Source organism: Protomyctophum bolini (genome assembly GCF_963924005.1).
Source record: "Protomyctophum bolini genome assembly, chromosome: 11".
NCBI lineage: Eukaryota > Metazoa > Chordata > Actinopteri > Myctophiformes > Myctophidae > Protomyctophum > Protomyctophum bolini.
The window spans coordinates 916,954-928,482 of NC_137872.1; the positions used below are offsets into that span (position 1 = coordinate 916,954).

General features: G+C 42.0%; 1 protein-coding gene across 1 annotated transcript; it reads left to right on the plus strand.

Moving 5' to 3' along the window:
- The first annotated feature begins 45 nt into the window (after positions 1-45).
- Positions 46-9,907, plus strand: drg2 (developmentally regulated GTP binding protein 2). Its single transcript, XM_080775435.1, has 15 exons — positions 46-109; positions 327-423; positions 1,251-1,411; positions 2,716-2,805; positions 3,930-3,990; positions 4,085-4,175; positions 4,703-4,775; positions 4,887-4,977; positions 5,323-5,420; positions 6,141-6,217; positions 7,641-7,729; positions 8,887-8,945; positions 9,118-9,171; positions 9,444-9,500; positions 9,555-9,907. Exons 2-15 carry the CDS (start codon positions 360-362, stop codon positions 9,582-9,584), a joined length of 1,095 nt encoding a protein of 364 aa, XP_080631561.1. The 5' UTR covers positions 46-109; positions 327-359; the 3' UTR covers positions 9,585-9,907.
- Positions 9,908-11,529: the final 1,622 nt, after the last annotated feature.

The window sequence follows — 11,529 nt, forward strand, 5'->3', positions numbered from 1 at the left end:
CGACTTCTTTGTTTCACACGGAACTTTATTCCGCACGGACGGAACGTCTAGTTCCGGTTGGTGACGTCATATTCCTGTACATGCTGCGGAGTCCAACCTGAAATAAAGTGTAAATTGACGTTCTTTTACTGCTATATTCACACACTGTCATTATGTATAGTACGCCCAAATGATCGGGTAAAACGGCATGCGTTACCCGAGTGGTTGTTGATGTGATTTACCAACTATTTTCTTGCATTTAGCTGTTTTTAGCTAGCCATTTAGCTAACTACTACAGAGCACTTGACACGTTTCTGTTCTTTTAGAAACGGTTTATTGTGTTGCAGGAGTGTGATCGGTGAACCGTTTGCCTCGCCAACATGGGGATCTTGGAGAAAATCGCTGAAATAGAGAGGGAAATCGGCCGTACGCAGAAAAACAAAGGTAGGACTCGACTGTTGCCAGATGAGCTGACAAACAATGAAAGGATCTCAGTCTCTGAACTATTCTCTCTATTTAACAAGAGATAACCATGTCTATTGTCAGTTTGTCACTGTTCTGCTGTGCTGTCATTGTTAAGTGGTGCTTAATGCTGGTGATGCTGTAGTTTTAGAGAATGAGATATTTGTACTCATAATCTCCAGCAGATTTAAAGTTTTAATTCACTTTGTGTTAATATTCTGCATTATTTGGCATATAAACTACACCATTTTTGATTGATTGATGAATCTATTAACATATTGGAGAATTACAGTACATTTCAAGCACAACTCAATACAAAACTGTTAAAGGACCACTTTTCAACCTATCTTCATAATTCATATAATAGTTCCTCACTAATAATCATGATAAAATGGCACGATTTTTTTCCTACTCGATCTGTGTCTCATAGGAGGGCTGTGGGCAGTTTAGAAACCATCTTTAGGCAGATTCTTTTTTCATTATCGTGAGAACGATGGCTTCCATTTTCGCATTGCAACTTTTCAGGACTAGAAAGCCTGCAGTTTTTATTAGCTTGTATTCCCCATCGATGATGTCACTGGAAGACGGTTTCTGAACTGCCCACAGCCCTCCTATGAGAAAAAAATTGCGCCATTGTTTTCATGATTTTTAGTGGGGACCTATTATATGAAGATAGGTTGAAAAGTGGCTAAGTGGTCCTTTAACTGTGGACGACGCTAGTATTACACTACAGTTTACAATAGGGCCCACCATGTTCAATTCATAATAGTTATTTCACAATGTGAAATTTGTTCCATCTCTAATTCCAGCCACTGAGTACCATCTGGGCTTACTGAAGGCCAAGCTAGCCAAGTACAGAGCTCAGCTGCTAGAGCCTTCTAAAAATGCAAGCGCCAAAGGAGAGGGCTTCGATGTCATGAAATCTGGTGATGCTCGTGTGGCTCTCATTGGTTTCCCCTCTGTGGGTAAGGTGAGTCTAAAGGGGTCTTTACTCCCCTCTGTGGGTAAGGTGAGTCTAAAGGGGTCTTAAGTCCCCTCTGTGGGTAAGGTGAGTCTAAAGGGGTCTTAAGTCCCCTCTGTGGGTAAGGTGAGTCAGCTGAAAGGGGTTTGGGGACGGGGTCTTAACCGCGAAAGCACTCGTTACCACACCTTGAGGGGCAGCGTTGGCCGAACGGTTTGCGGAGCGGTCTTGATATCGGAAGGTCGCTAGTTCGTATCCCCGGACCGGCACGTTAAAATTACCACCGCTGAAGTGCCCTTGAGCAAGGCATTGAACCTCCTCTACCATGAAATGTTCTATGAGCAGGGCCTGGCTGTAAACAAGTTCTTGAGCTTAGTCCAGTTATCCTGGGTAAACATAGTACCTTTCCTTTCCTTTGTTCCTTTTACTTTATACCTGATGTCTTGGTGCTTTTCCTGGTTTTATCCTCGTAGCAGTTTTTGTATTGACCTATTTATTTAGAAATGTCAATCAAGCTTGTTTGTTAAATGTAGGCTTAGGCTACATAATTGTACAAATCCTATGCGGTAGGCTATATTAATGTCTGTAGTTATGATGGATGCCTGTAGTTATGTACATAGCCTACTCTATCAGCGGGATTCAGCGTTTCTTTAGCCAAAGCGAGGTAATTAAGCATAATAACAATATAATTTGAAAATGGGAGCCAGCGGGTGGCTTTTTCCCCATTGCTTGTCCTTTTCATAATTCAGTGTTTTAGCCAAAGCGATGTAGGCTTAATTATTATATTATTTTCATTCCATACCAAAACTGTCGCGTGTGTGATTCTGATCTGTGTGCACGCAGAAGAACTGGGAGGTGTGGGGGTTGCACTGCCACTAAAAACCAGTGCTTCACGTCTTAACCAGTTGAACTCCAGCATTCTGGGCTCGCCAAACATAGAAGAACTACAAGGCTACAGTGAGCTTGTAGATCGGCTATGTTCGCAAAGATATTTTGTGTAGCCCATGGGGAATTGGGAATACAGTCCACTACTGTAAGTATAGGGAACGAAGTATAGCATAGGGTTTAAGTGGGGGAGTTCAGGATCACATGCATGACCATAAAACTACTCTCTCTCTTTCTCTCACACACACACACACACACACACACACACACACACACACACACACACACACACACACACACTGTAATAGCTAATGCAACAGTGTAAATATACTTTTCATGACACACATGGCATAGCAATAGTTAGTTGTGTGTGAGCCTCGTGATCACAATGGCTCATTAAAACAAATCCTCACGTTTGTTTCCTGTAGTCCACCTTCCTCAGCTTGATGACATCAACAGCAAGTGAAGCAGCCAACTATGAGTTCACCACCCTCACCTGCATACCTGGCGTCATAGAGGTATGTGCTCACACACACACTTTGAAAACATAGCCTTAGCTAACCATGGAAACGCAAATCGTTGATTCTTTCCTTAATGTTTGGGTACTGTCCTTAGAGTATATATGAATAGAGAAGACACCCGAGTTCTCCTTCCATCCACTTGCATTAAGTTGCTCAAAAGCGCATGAGGCGATTTCACTCCTCCTTCCGTGTAGGAACAGAGTGCATTCTGGGATGGATTTGCCTCAAACACATGAACGCGCTTCCGTTGACTATTATTGTGCCGTTTGTGCGCGTTCACGTATGAAACATTCGTTCACGTGTCATGGCCTCAAACACATGAACGTGCGCAATGATAGTCAACGGAGCAGCGCTGGCTCGAGCTGCAATGACAAATTCGGCCACTATGTCCATTTCGCCTCAGGGTTTCCTCCGGGTGCCTTCTCTATTCATATATACTCTAAGGTACTGTCCTACCATATATTTTTCCACTAGCAGATGTTCAAGGAAGTGATGTTCTGCGGAACAGAAAACGTGCTAGAATCAGCTTTGTTTGTGTTCATTTGTGGGTTAAAAGAGTGAGCTGTTTCACCTGTATTGTGGGCACCCAGAGGCCAGAACTTGAGGCAAGTAAATCGACCCTATGGGAGCCAACCCAGGGCAAAGCCAGGAGGGGAAAGAAGCGTAAACCTCCTAATGTAGACGTGCTGCGGCGCGACAGCTTGGCTGACAACGCTGCAGAGCTCAAGAACCTGATGTTGGATAGGAATTTGTGGAGGGCAGCGATCCAGGAATCCCGAGTTGGTGTTGGCTAGACCTCACTCTCGCAGTACTGTGGGCTAAAAGAGTGAGCTGTTACACCTGACTCTGTACACAACCCTAAACCTCTACCAAAGGGTCCTTGCACTTTAATGAAATTGGCCAGTTGCACACTTAAACTCAATATGGATAATATATATGATATATTTACATTCATAAGAAGTTGAACACAGCTTCACAATTGGATTTTTAACAGCTGAATTCTGCAGAACTGCACTCCACTGTATATAGTAGGGTTTTTCCAGGACCCAAACAATTGTTGGATTTCCAGGAATAAGCTACAGTATAGTGTCCTATCTATATAATTCCTTCTTGCTTTTCAGTACAAAGGGGCCAATATACAGCTGCTTGATTTGCCCGGAATCATTGAGGGTGCTGCCCAAGGTATTCTCATTTCTTTGGCTAAAACTCCAAATAGAGGTTTTGCCAAACACTGTTTGCTGCAGTTTGATAATTATACATTTGACCTCTTAACTAGGAAAGGGCAGAGGTCGGCAGGTCATTGCTGTTGCTAGGACAGCAGATGTTGTCATCATGATGTTGGACGCCACCAAGGGAGATGTTCAGAGGTGAATGATCGCTGTTACTGTGTGTGTGTGTGTGTGTGTGTGTGTGTGTGCTTGTGTATAGCACTTACCCCACCCCCTTAGATAGCAATTCTGTAGACTTAGATAGCATTTGATACAGACTTATAGCATGTTATGTAAACAGCATAAGTGCATTGTATGTAGTCATAGCACGTCATAGTACACAATGTATATCATAGTAGTATAGATGTATAGCTTATATGTATAGTTTCATTATAGATATTCCACTGTTACTTTCTTAGCTTACGCATGTTTCATGATACATGTTTTTATGTGATGTATTCCCCATGCTTTTTGTTCTTGCTTAATGTAAGTCACTCTGGATTAAGAGCGTCTGCTAAATGCCTAAATTGTAAATTGTAAATTGTGTGTAGTTGTGTGCAAGTGGTAGCGTTTGAGTGTTGGTGAATGAATGTGTGAATGAGGGGTGATGGTTTGTTACCAAGAATATTGTCCCATAATTGTTATTATGTATAAAACTGTTTCTTTTCCTTTTTAAACCCTTACAGATTACTCCTAGAAAAAGAGTTAGAATCAGTGGGCATTAGACTCAACAGGGAAAAACCCAATATTTATTTCAAGGTAGTTTTCCTTTCCTTTCCCCACATAATTTCCTCAAAATCCTCCTCTCGTCCATACACAAGTGCCGTGTGACACCATGTGACAGACACCATGTTGTTTCTCTTCCTGTAGCCCAAGAAAGGTGGTGGCCTCTCGTACAACTCAACGGTTCCCCTCACCATGTGCTCAGAGAAGCTTGTGCAACTTATTCTTCATGAATACAGTATCCTTCATTTGTGTGTGTGTGTGTGTGTGTGTTAGGGGTGTAACGATATAGTGCATTGAAAAATCAATTTTAATTTCAAGAATCGAAGTATATCGAAAAGAAAGCGGCAACAATGACTATGTATCGTATCGTATCGTTGTGCAATGCAAATAATCAGTATCGAATCGTTTTGCTATGCAAATAATTAATTGTATCAATAATATATTTTTGTGCCATTTTTTTCGTCCGTTTGTTATGGTATTAATATATGGTCATAAGAGCGTTTTATTCACACAGAAAGATGTTCTGGATCAACATCACTGCGATGTCCAATGAGTTTGTATCTTTAACGTCATTCTTTAGAAATCTTCAACGCAGAGGTCCTGTTCAGGGAGGACAGCACGCCGGACGACTTCATCGACGTCATCGTCGGAAATCGAGTTTATATGCCTTGCCTATACGTACGACAACGTCTAAATCAATTTACCATCATTTATAAAGGGTGATCAATAGCACTGATTTATGAAACAACACACAGACGTAAAGGGTGTTCAATAGCACTGATTTATGAAACAACACACAGACGTAAAGGGTGTTCAATAGCACTGATTTATGAAACAACACACAGACGTAAAGGGTGTTCAATAGCACTGATTTATGAAACAACACACAGACGTAAAGGGTGTTCAATAGCACTGATTTATGAAACGACACACAGACGTAAAGGGTGTTCAATAGCACTGATTTATGGAACAACACACAGACGTAAAGGGTGTTCAATAGCACTGATTTATGGAACAACACACAGACGTAAAGGGTGTTCAATAGCACTGATTTATGGAACAACACACAGACGTAAAGGGTGTTCAATAGCACTGATTTATGCCAAAAAATCTAAAGTTATAGAGTTATGAGGTTTCCTATAGCAGTCTTTAGGATGCATTGTGAGTTTACAGAGCGGATATTTTGTATATAAACTTGCTTCTCGATTATTCGGTTATTTGTCAGTTATTGCTTCTAAAATGTTTCTTTCGATATGTTTTCGGTTAATTTCCCAGCCCTGCCCGGCCCACCCTAACCCTTTTGTGTTTGTGCCATCATGTGTTTCCTTGCATGTTTTAACTCTTCCTGAAGTTGTGGCACAGCTGTTGTTTTCATTTGTGTGCTCGTTTCATTTGAAGGTCTACAACAAGGTGGATCAGATCTCCATTGAGGAGGTCAACCGCCTGGCTCACAGAGAGAACAGCGTTGTCATCAGGTAGGTCGGAGGTCAACCGCCTGGCTCACAGAGAGAACAGTGTTGTCATCAGGTAGGTCTGAGGTCAACCGCCTGGCTCACAGAGAGAACAGTGTTGTCATCAGGTAGGTCGGAGGTCAACCGCCTGGCTCACAGAGAGAACAGTGTTGTCATCAGGTAGGTCTGAGGTCAACCGCCTGGCTCACAGAGAGAACAGTGTTGTCATCAGGTAGGTCTGAGGTCAACCGCCTGGCTCACAGAGAGAACAGTGTTGTCATCAGGTAGGTCGGAGGTCAACCGCCTGGCTCACAGAGAGAACAGTGTTGTCATCAGGTAGGTCGGAGGTCAACCGCCTGGCTCACAGAGAGAACAGTGTTGTCATCAGGTAGGTCGGAGGTCAACCGCCTGGCTCACAGAGAGAACAGCGTTGTCATCAGGTAGGTCTGAGGTCAACCGCCTGGCTCACAGAGAGAACAGTGTTGTCATCAGGTAGGTCTGAGGTCAACCGCCTGGCTCACAGAGAGAACAGCGTTGTCATCAGGTCAGGCACGCTCGCCCTCACACCGACTGCTCTATGGGGCGGTTCTTCTTGTATTTCTTGTATCTGTTTTACTGAGAATAAGGTTAGAAATGAGTTTAGGGTTAGGCATCGTTTTACTGAGGTTACGTTTAGGAATAGGGTTGGCTTTTGGCACCGTTTTACTGAGGTTAAGTTTAGGAATAGGGTTAGCTTCTGGCATCATTTTACTGGGGTTACATTTAGGAATAGGGTTAGCTTTTGGCACCGTTTTACTGGGGTTACGTTTAGGAATACCAGCCTGAGTAGTTCCGCCTTCAGCGACTGTTTTGAGGCAAAAACATGCAGTAATCCTGGTCTCTAAACTACCTCCCCCTGGCCAGCCGGGGCGCCTGATGGAGGGAACTGTTCGGAATAACGTGTCCCTTCCACGCGCTACGTCCGGCCGGGGAAATTCCCCCCTGTCAGGTGAAAAGAAGCAGCTTGGACTCCTCATGCATAGAAGGAGGCATGAGGTCAGTCCGCTGCCCCCCCCAGGTTGGCAGAGGAAGTGTAGTGCCCAGTATTACATTAGATAATTGGCACTGGGTGAAAAGAAAACTGGGTTACAAAATTGTGGGATAAAAAATGTAATACAAAAAAGAAAAGAAACTCAGAGTTTATTTTCATTGGTTAAATATTGATAAAACACACGTACAGATCTAACTTTTAGATGGAGTTCTAGAACTGGCGTTCCTATTTTGGTCATTGGTGAAAATATTCATATTTGTCCCATTATGACATGTTGTGAGCTTGTATGTAGGTTGGCTAAGAGCACCTACATGAAGCGTACTTGTGGAAAAAATTAATAAAAGGATCAAGAGATGAATGTTTTCAATTTGTGTGATTGAATAGTTGTTATTCTGACTGGGCGTGTTTGTTCCCTAGTTGTGGGATGAGCCTGAACCTGGACTACCTCCTGGAGACGCTGTGGGAATACCTGGCTCTGATCTGCATCTACACCAAGAAGAGAGGAGGTAGGCACGGTGGCACGCACATACACACACACACACGGACCCACGTGCACACGCACTCTTCCCTAATTTCCTTAAAACCTTTAATAGTAGACGGGGCCTTTGTTCACCTCAACTGAAGAGGGAGCGTCACTTTTGCACCTTTTCCTAAATTAAATACATTAATGTGCAACACCCGTGTTGTTATTAATTTCTTATGAATTAAATAACTTCTTGGAAAGAGGCAGCAGACAGGTTTTAGAGATGTCCCAGAGTAATGGGTTGAGCCTGATTGGCATTGATACCCTTAACAGACACTACAGTGATCACGACTCGGTACACTTTTACACCAATGGGCTGGGAAAATGATAATGATTACGTAACAGTACAGTAGTTCACTAGCAGGAGAACTCAACAAACACAGGGCACAACAAAACAACCATGGTGATCTTTGTTTACAAGCTGCCAGTGGATATTGGGCTTTCCTAATGGCATCGGTAAAGGAAACGTTATACAGCCATCGGTCATTCTACCATGCAAGTTTTATTAGGCTACTCCGAAAACGTGAACTATGGAAAAGTGAAACTCTGAATGAAAGAGTAATGATACTAGTAATGTGGCGACTGGTACACACACCCAGGAGACAGAAAGACGTTTGCCTATTCCAAGGCGTTTAATCACAGAGTCAATTCGACAAAACAGCAGTTTATCAATCACTTTCATGTAATGTCAATGCAGAGCTGGTTAAAGACAGGCAAATATTCAGTTCCTCTTTCTCCCACACGATGGTGCTCTCGGGTCGTCGTCACGGGACCAAGTCTCTGGACTTCAACTTTATAGCATTTAATATCTCAGAAAGGAATGTTGGTGCGCTCCTCTTCTCTCTCTCTGCCTCTGCTGGCCTCCGGGGGTGTGCTTACCTGTTGGGCGGTGTTCTGCCATCGAGACGCCACAATATGTTATCAATGTTTTTTTTGCACATGAATTGAATAATTACTGCTGTGGAAAAGGAAACTATGGTGAATTGTCAGACACAGGCCTTATGGCAAGTAAAGATTTTTAAATGGATTACATGGCTTGGTTGTACAGTATACAGTGTGTGAAAACACCCTCACATTCACATGTTCACACAATAATTAATATTGTTGTTGCTCATTGCATTCTAAACTCTTCTTCGCCAGAGCGTCCAGACTTTTCTGATGCCATCATTATGAGAAGGGGAGCGAGTGTAGAACATGTGGTGAGTACTTTACACATATCTACGGTATAGACGTGGCCACGATCATCTCCTGAACAGCATATTCTGCATGTACAGTAACATGAAATGAAACCCAGACATTTGCATATTAATGCACAAGTCCATATCATCATAAATGTATTCATGAATACACATTGTTTCTTCTGCCTTCCAGTGCCATCGTATCCACAGAACCTTAGCCAGTCATATTAATTATGCCATGGTTTGGGTAAGTTTTATTAGATTTATTCTATTTGTGGTGTCAAAACCCTTTCCTCCTGTGATGACTGTGACACACGGCTTCCTTTTTAACCCTCATAGCGCGCCACCGAGTGGCGCGCTACGAGCTTGTAGGTCTGCTATTTTTTTAAACTGTCAGGATTTAAGACATTTTTTGAATCTGACCTCAGGTCAAAATGCGTCAAAGAACCACCATTCTTCTGTGCGTTAGAATCTGATCTCAGGTCAGATCTGAGTGCGATTGTATTTTCTGTCTTCCAGGGCACTAGCACCAAGTTTGACCCTCAGAGGGTGGGCCTTACTCACATTATGGAACACGAAGATGTCATTCAGATCGTTAAGAAGTAGGACCAGGCCTTCTGATTGGCCAGAGAAGATGTCATTCAGATCGTTAAGAAGTAGACCAGGCCTTCCGATTGGACCGAGGAGTGGCGATTTTGTGGGAGGAGCTGGCGTGCAAAAAGAAAAGGAAAGATGTATTCAGAGCTCCGTTGTACAGAGTAAATACATACACAGCAAAATCAACATGAAAACATCGTTCTTATTTTATATATGAAACTAAACGACAACAACGCAATTATAACCAGAGTGGTCAGAGCTGATTAGTTTGTTATGGGCAGGAAATTGGCATATTTTACTTTGCATTACAATTACTTTTGATTGTGGAAAAAGATGGCTTTCTGAGAGTAAAATGTAAGAAAGTAATAAATTCCAAAATGCTGAAATGTCTCCTGTATTTATTTTTGTTTCTGATGTTTTCATTACCCATTTACTGGCAACGTAACTTTTTTTTTAATAGATATTCATTCTCCAAATCAGCAAAACCCTAAGCAATTGCTTTTTATTTCCAAAAAAGGAAAAGAAAAACAAATGTAATTGTCAAATGTTTTATTTCTCAATCACAGACTCCGTTCACTGCTCTAACAGTAGGTTTTTACAGACTCCGTTCACTGCTCTAACAGTAGCTTTTACAGCGGGCGACAGCCAGACAAACCTTCCTGAAGTGCAAGGACCCGGCGATAGCAGGCAAACAGTGGGCGGAGCATCGTCGCCCGAAAAGATACAAATAATTCCTCTTCCCGGGCGATGTGTCGGCCGATGCTCGTTAAAATGCACTGTAAGTAAAAGCGTTCTGCTGGTCGGGTCACTCGGGTGGATTTATGTATGACTGTAAGTTACTAGTGAATTACAAACACGAAGAGCTACACTGGATAGACGGATTATGCTTTCTACTGTTGGCCAGCTGGCTGTAAATTCTTGATTTGCTATATCGGTGCATCCATTTAAATGTGTTCGATTTTCCTGCTTTTTAGTCAATTTGTTGTACAGCACTTTGTGACTTTGTCCAGAAAAGTGCTATATAAATAAAGTTATTATTATTGTTAACTTAATGGGATTCTTAGAAATGTTGATCAAGTGAAACATGATGCTCTCCTGGAAATGTATGATCGGCACATCTTATTTCCCTCATCTGACTGAATCAATACACGATGTGTCCTCTTGTCCCTCTTGGGAATTGGAACGTTCCTGGTTCTTCAATCCCGTTCCCGGCTCCTCCAAGTGGAAGTGTCCTTGAGTAAAGACACTCACAGAACCCCAACAGGTGCTGTTAAAACATTTTATTTAGTTATTTTCATATGGTTAAATGCAGGTTAAACAACTAAATGGTGTGTACACATACTGAATGTCTTCCTATCAATTAAATGAGTCCATAATTCAGTCCAGATTCATTCAAGTATCCAAAATAATTTTGTTAATGACTAATGAGAGCAAGCTGGCTTGAAATGGCTATGCATATTCTCAATGTTTTTATTTGCAATTATTTTGTAATGGTGGGACGCTTGCATTGCAAAATGTGTTTTAATTTATTTTAGACTACTTCACAGACTTATAATTTACTGACACTCAATTTGCTGTCCTCGGCCTGGGATTATTTACAAATCTAGATTAATTATTTGGGTGCTTATTATTTATAGATTGATATTTAATTGTTGGCTATAAAATAACAATGGAATTTGGTTATTAGTCCTATATATGTGTTTATATATATATATATATATATATATATATATATATAGGTTATTGTTACAATGGGAGTGATAAATACACACACACAGGCGCTACTATGGAATTTATGGGAGACGGGGGTGATACGCGCGCGCACACGCGCGCACACACACCTCGTTCTAGAATTTCCCCCCAGAAAACTGTCGTGATTCAAGCAGGACGTAAACTGCCTCCTTGTTTGTTATTGGTTGACGCTACGTCACGGTTTCATGTTATTAGATCTACAAGCTCACAACTCGTCGCGTCGCAATGCGGAGTGAGCTTGTAGATCTGTTCGTTT

Coding starts and splice junctions, on each gene's coding strand:
- drg2 (XM_080775435.1), top strand. CDS start 360: ATGGGGATCTTGGAGAAAATCGCTGAAATAGAGAGGGAAATCGGCCGT. Junction 4,978..5,322: donor ACTTATTCTTCATGAATACA/GTATCCTTCATT, acceptor GTCATTCTTTAG/AAATCTTCAACGCAGAGGTC. Junction 8,946..9,117: donor GAGCGAGTGTAGAACATGTG/GTGAGTACTTTA, acceptor TCTGCCTTCCAG/TGCCATCGTATCCACAGAAC.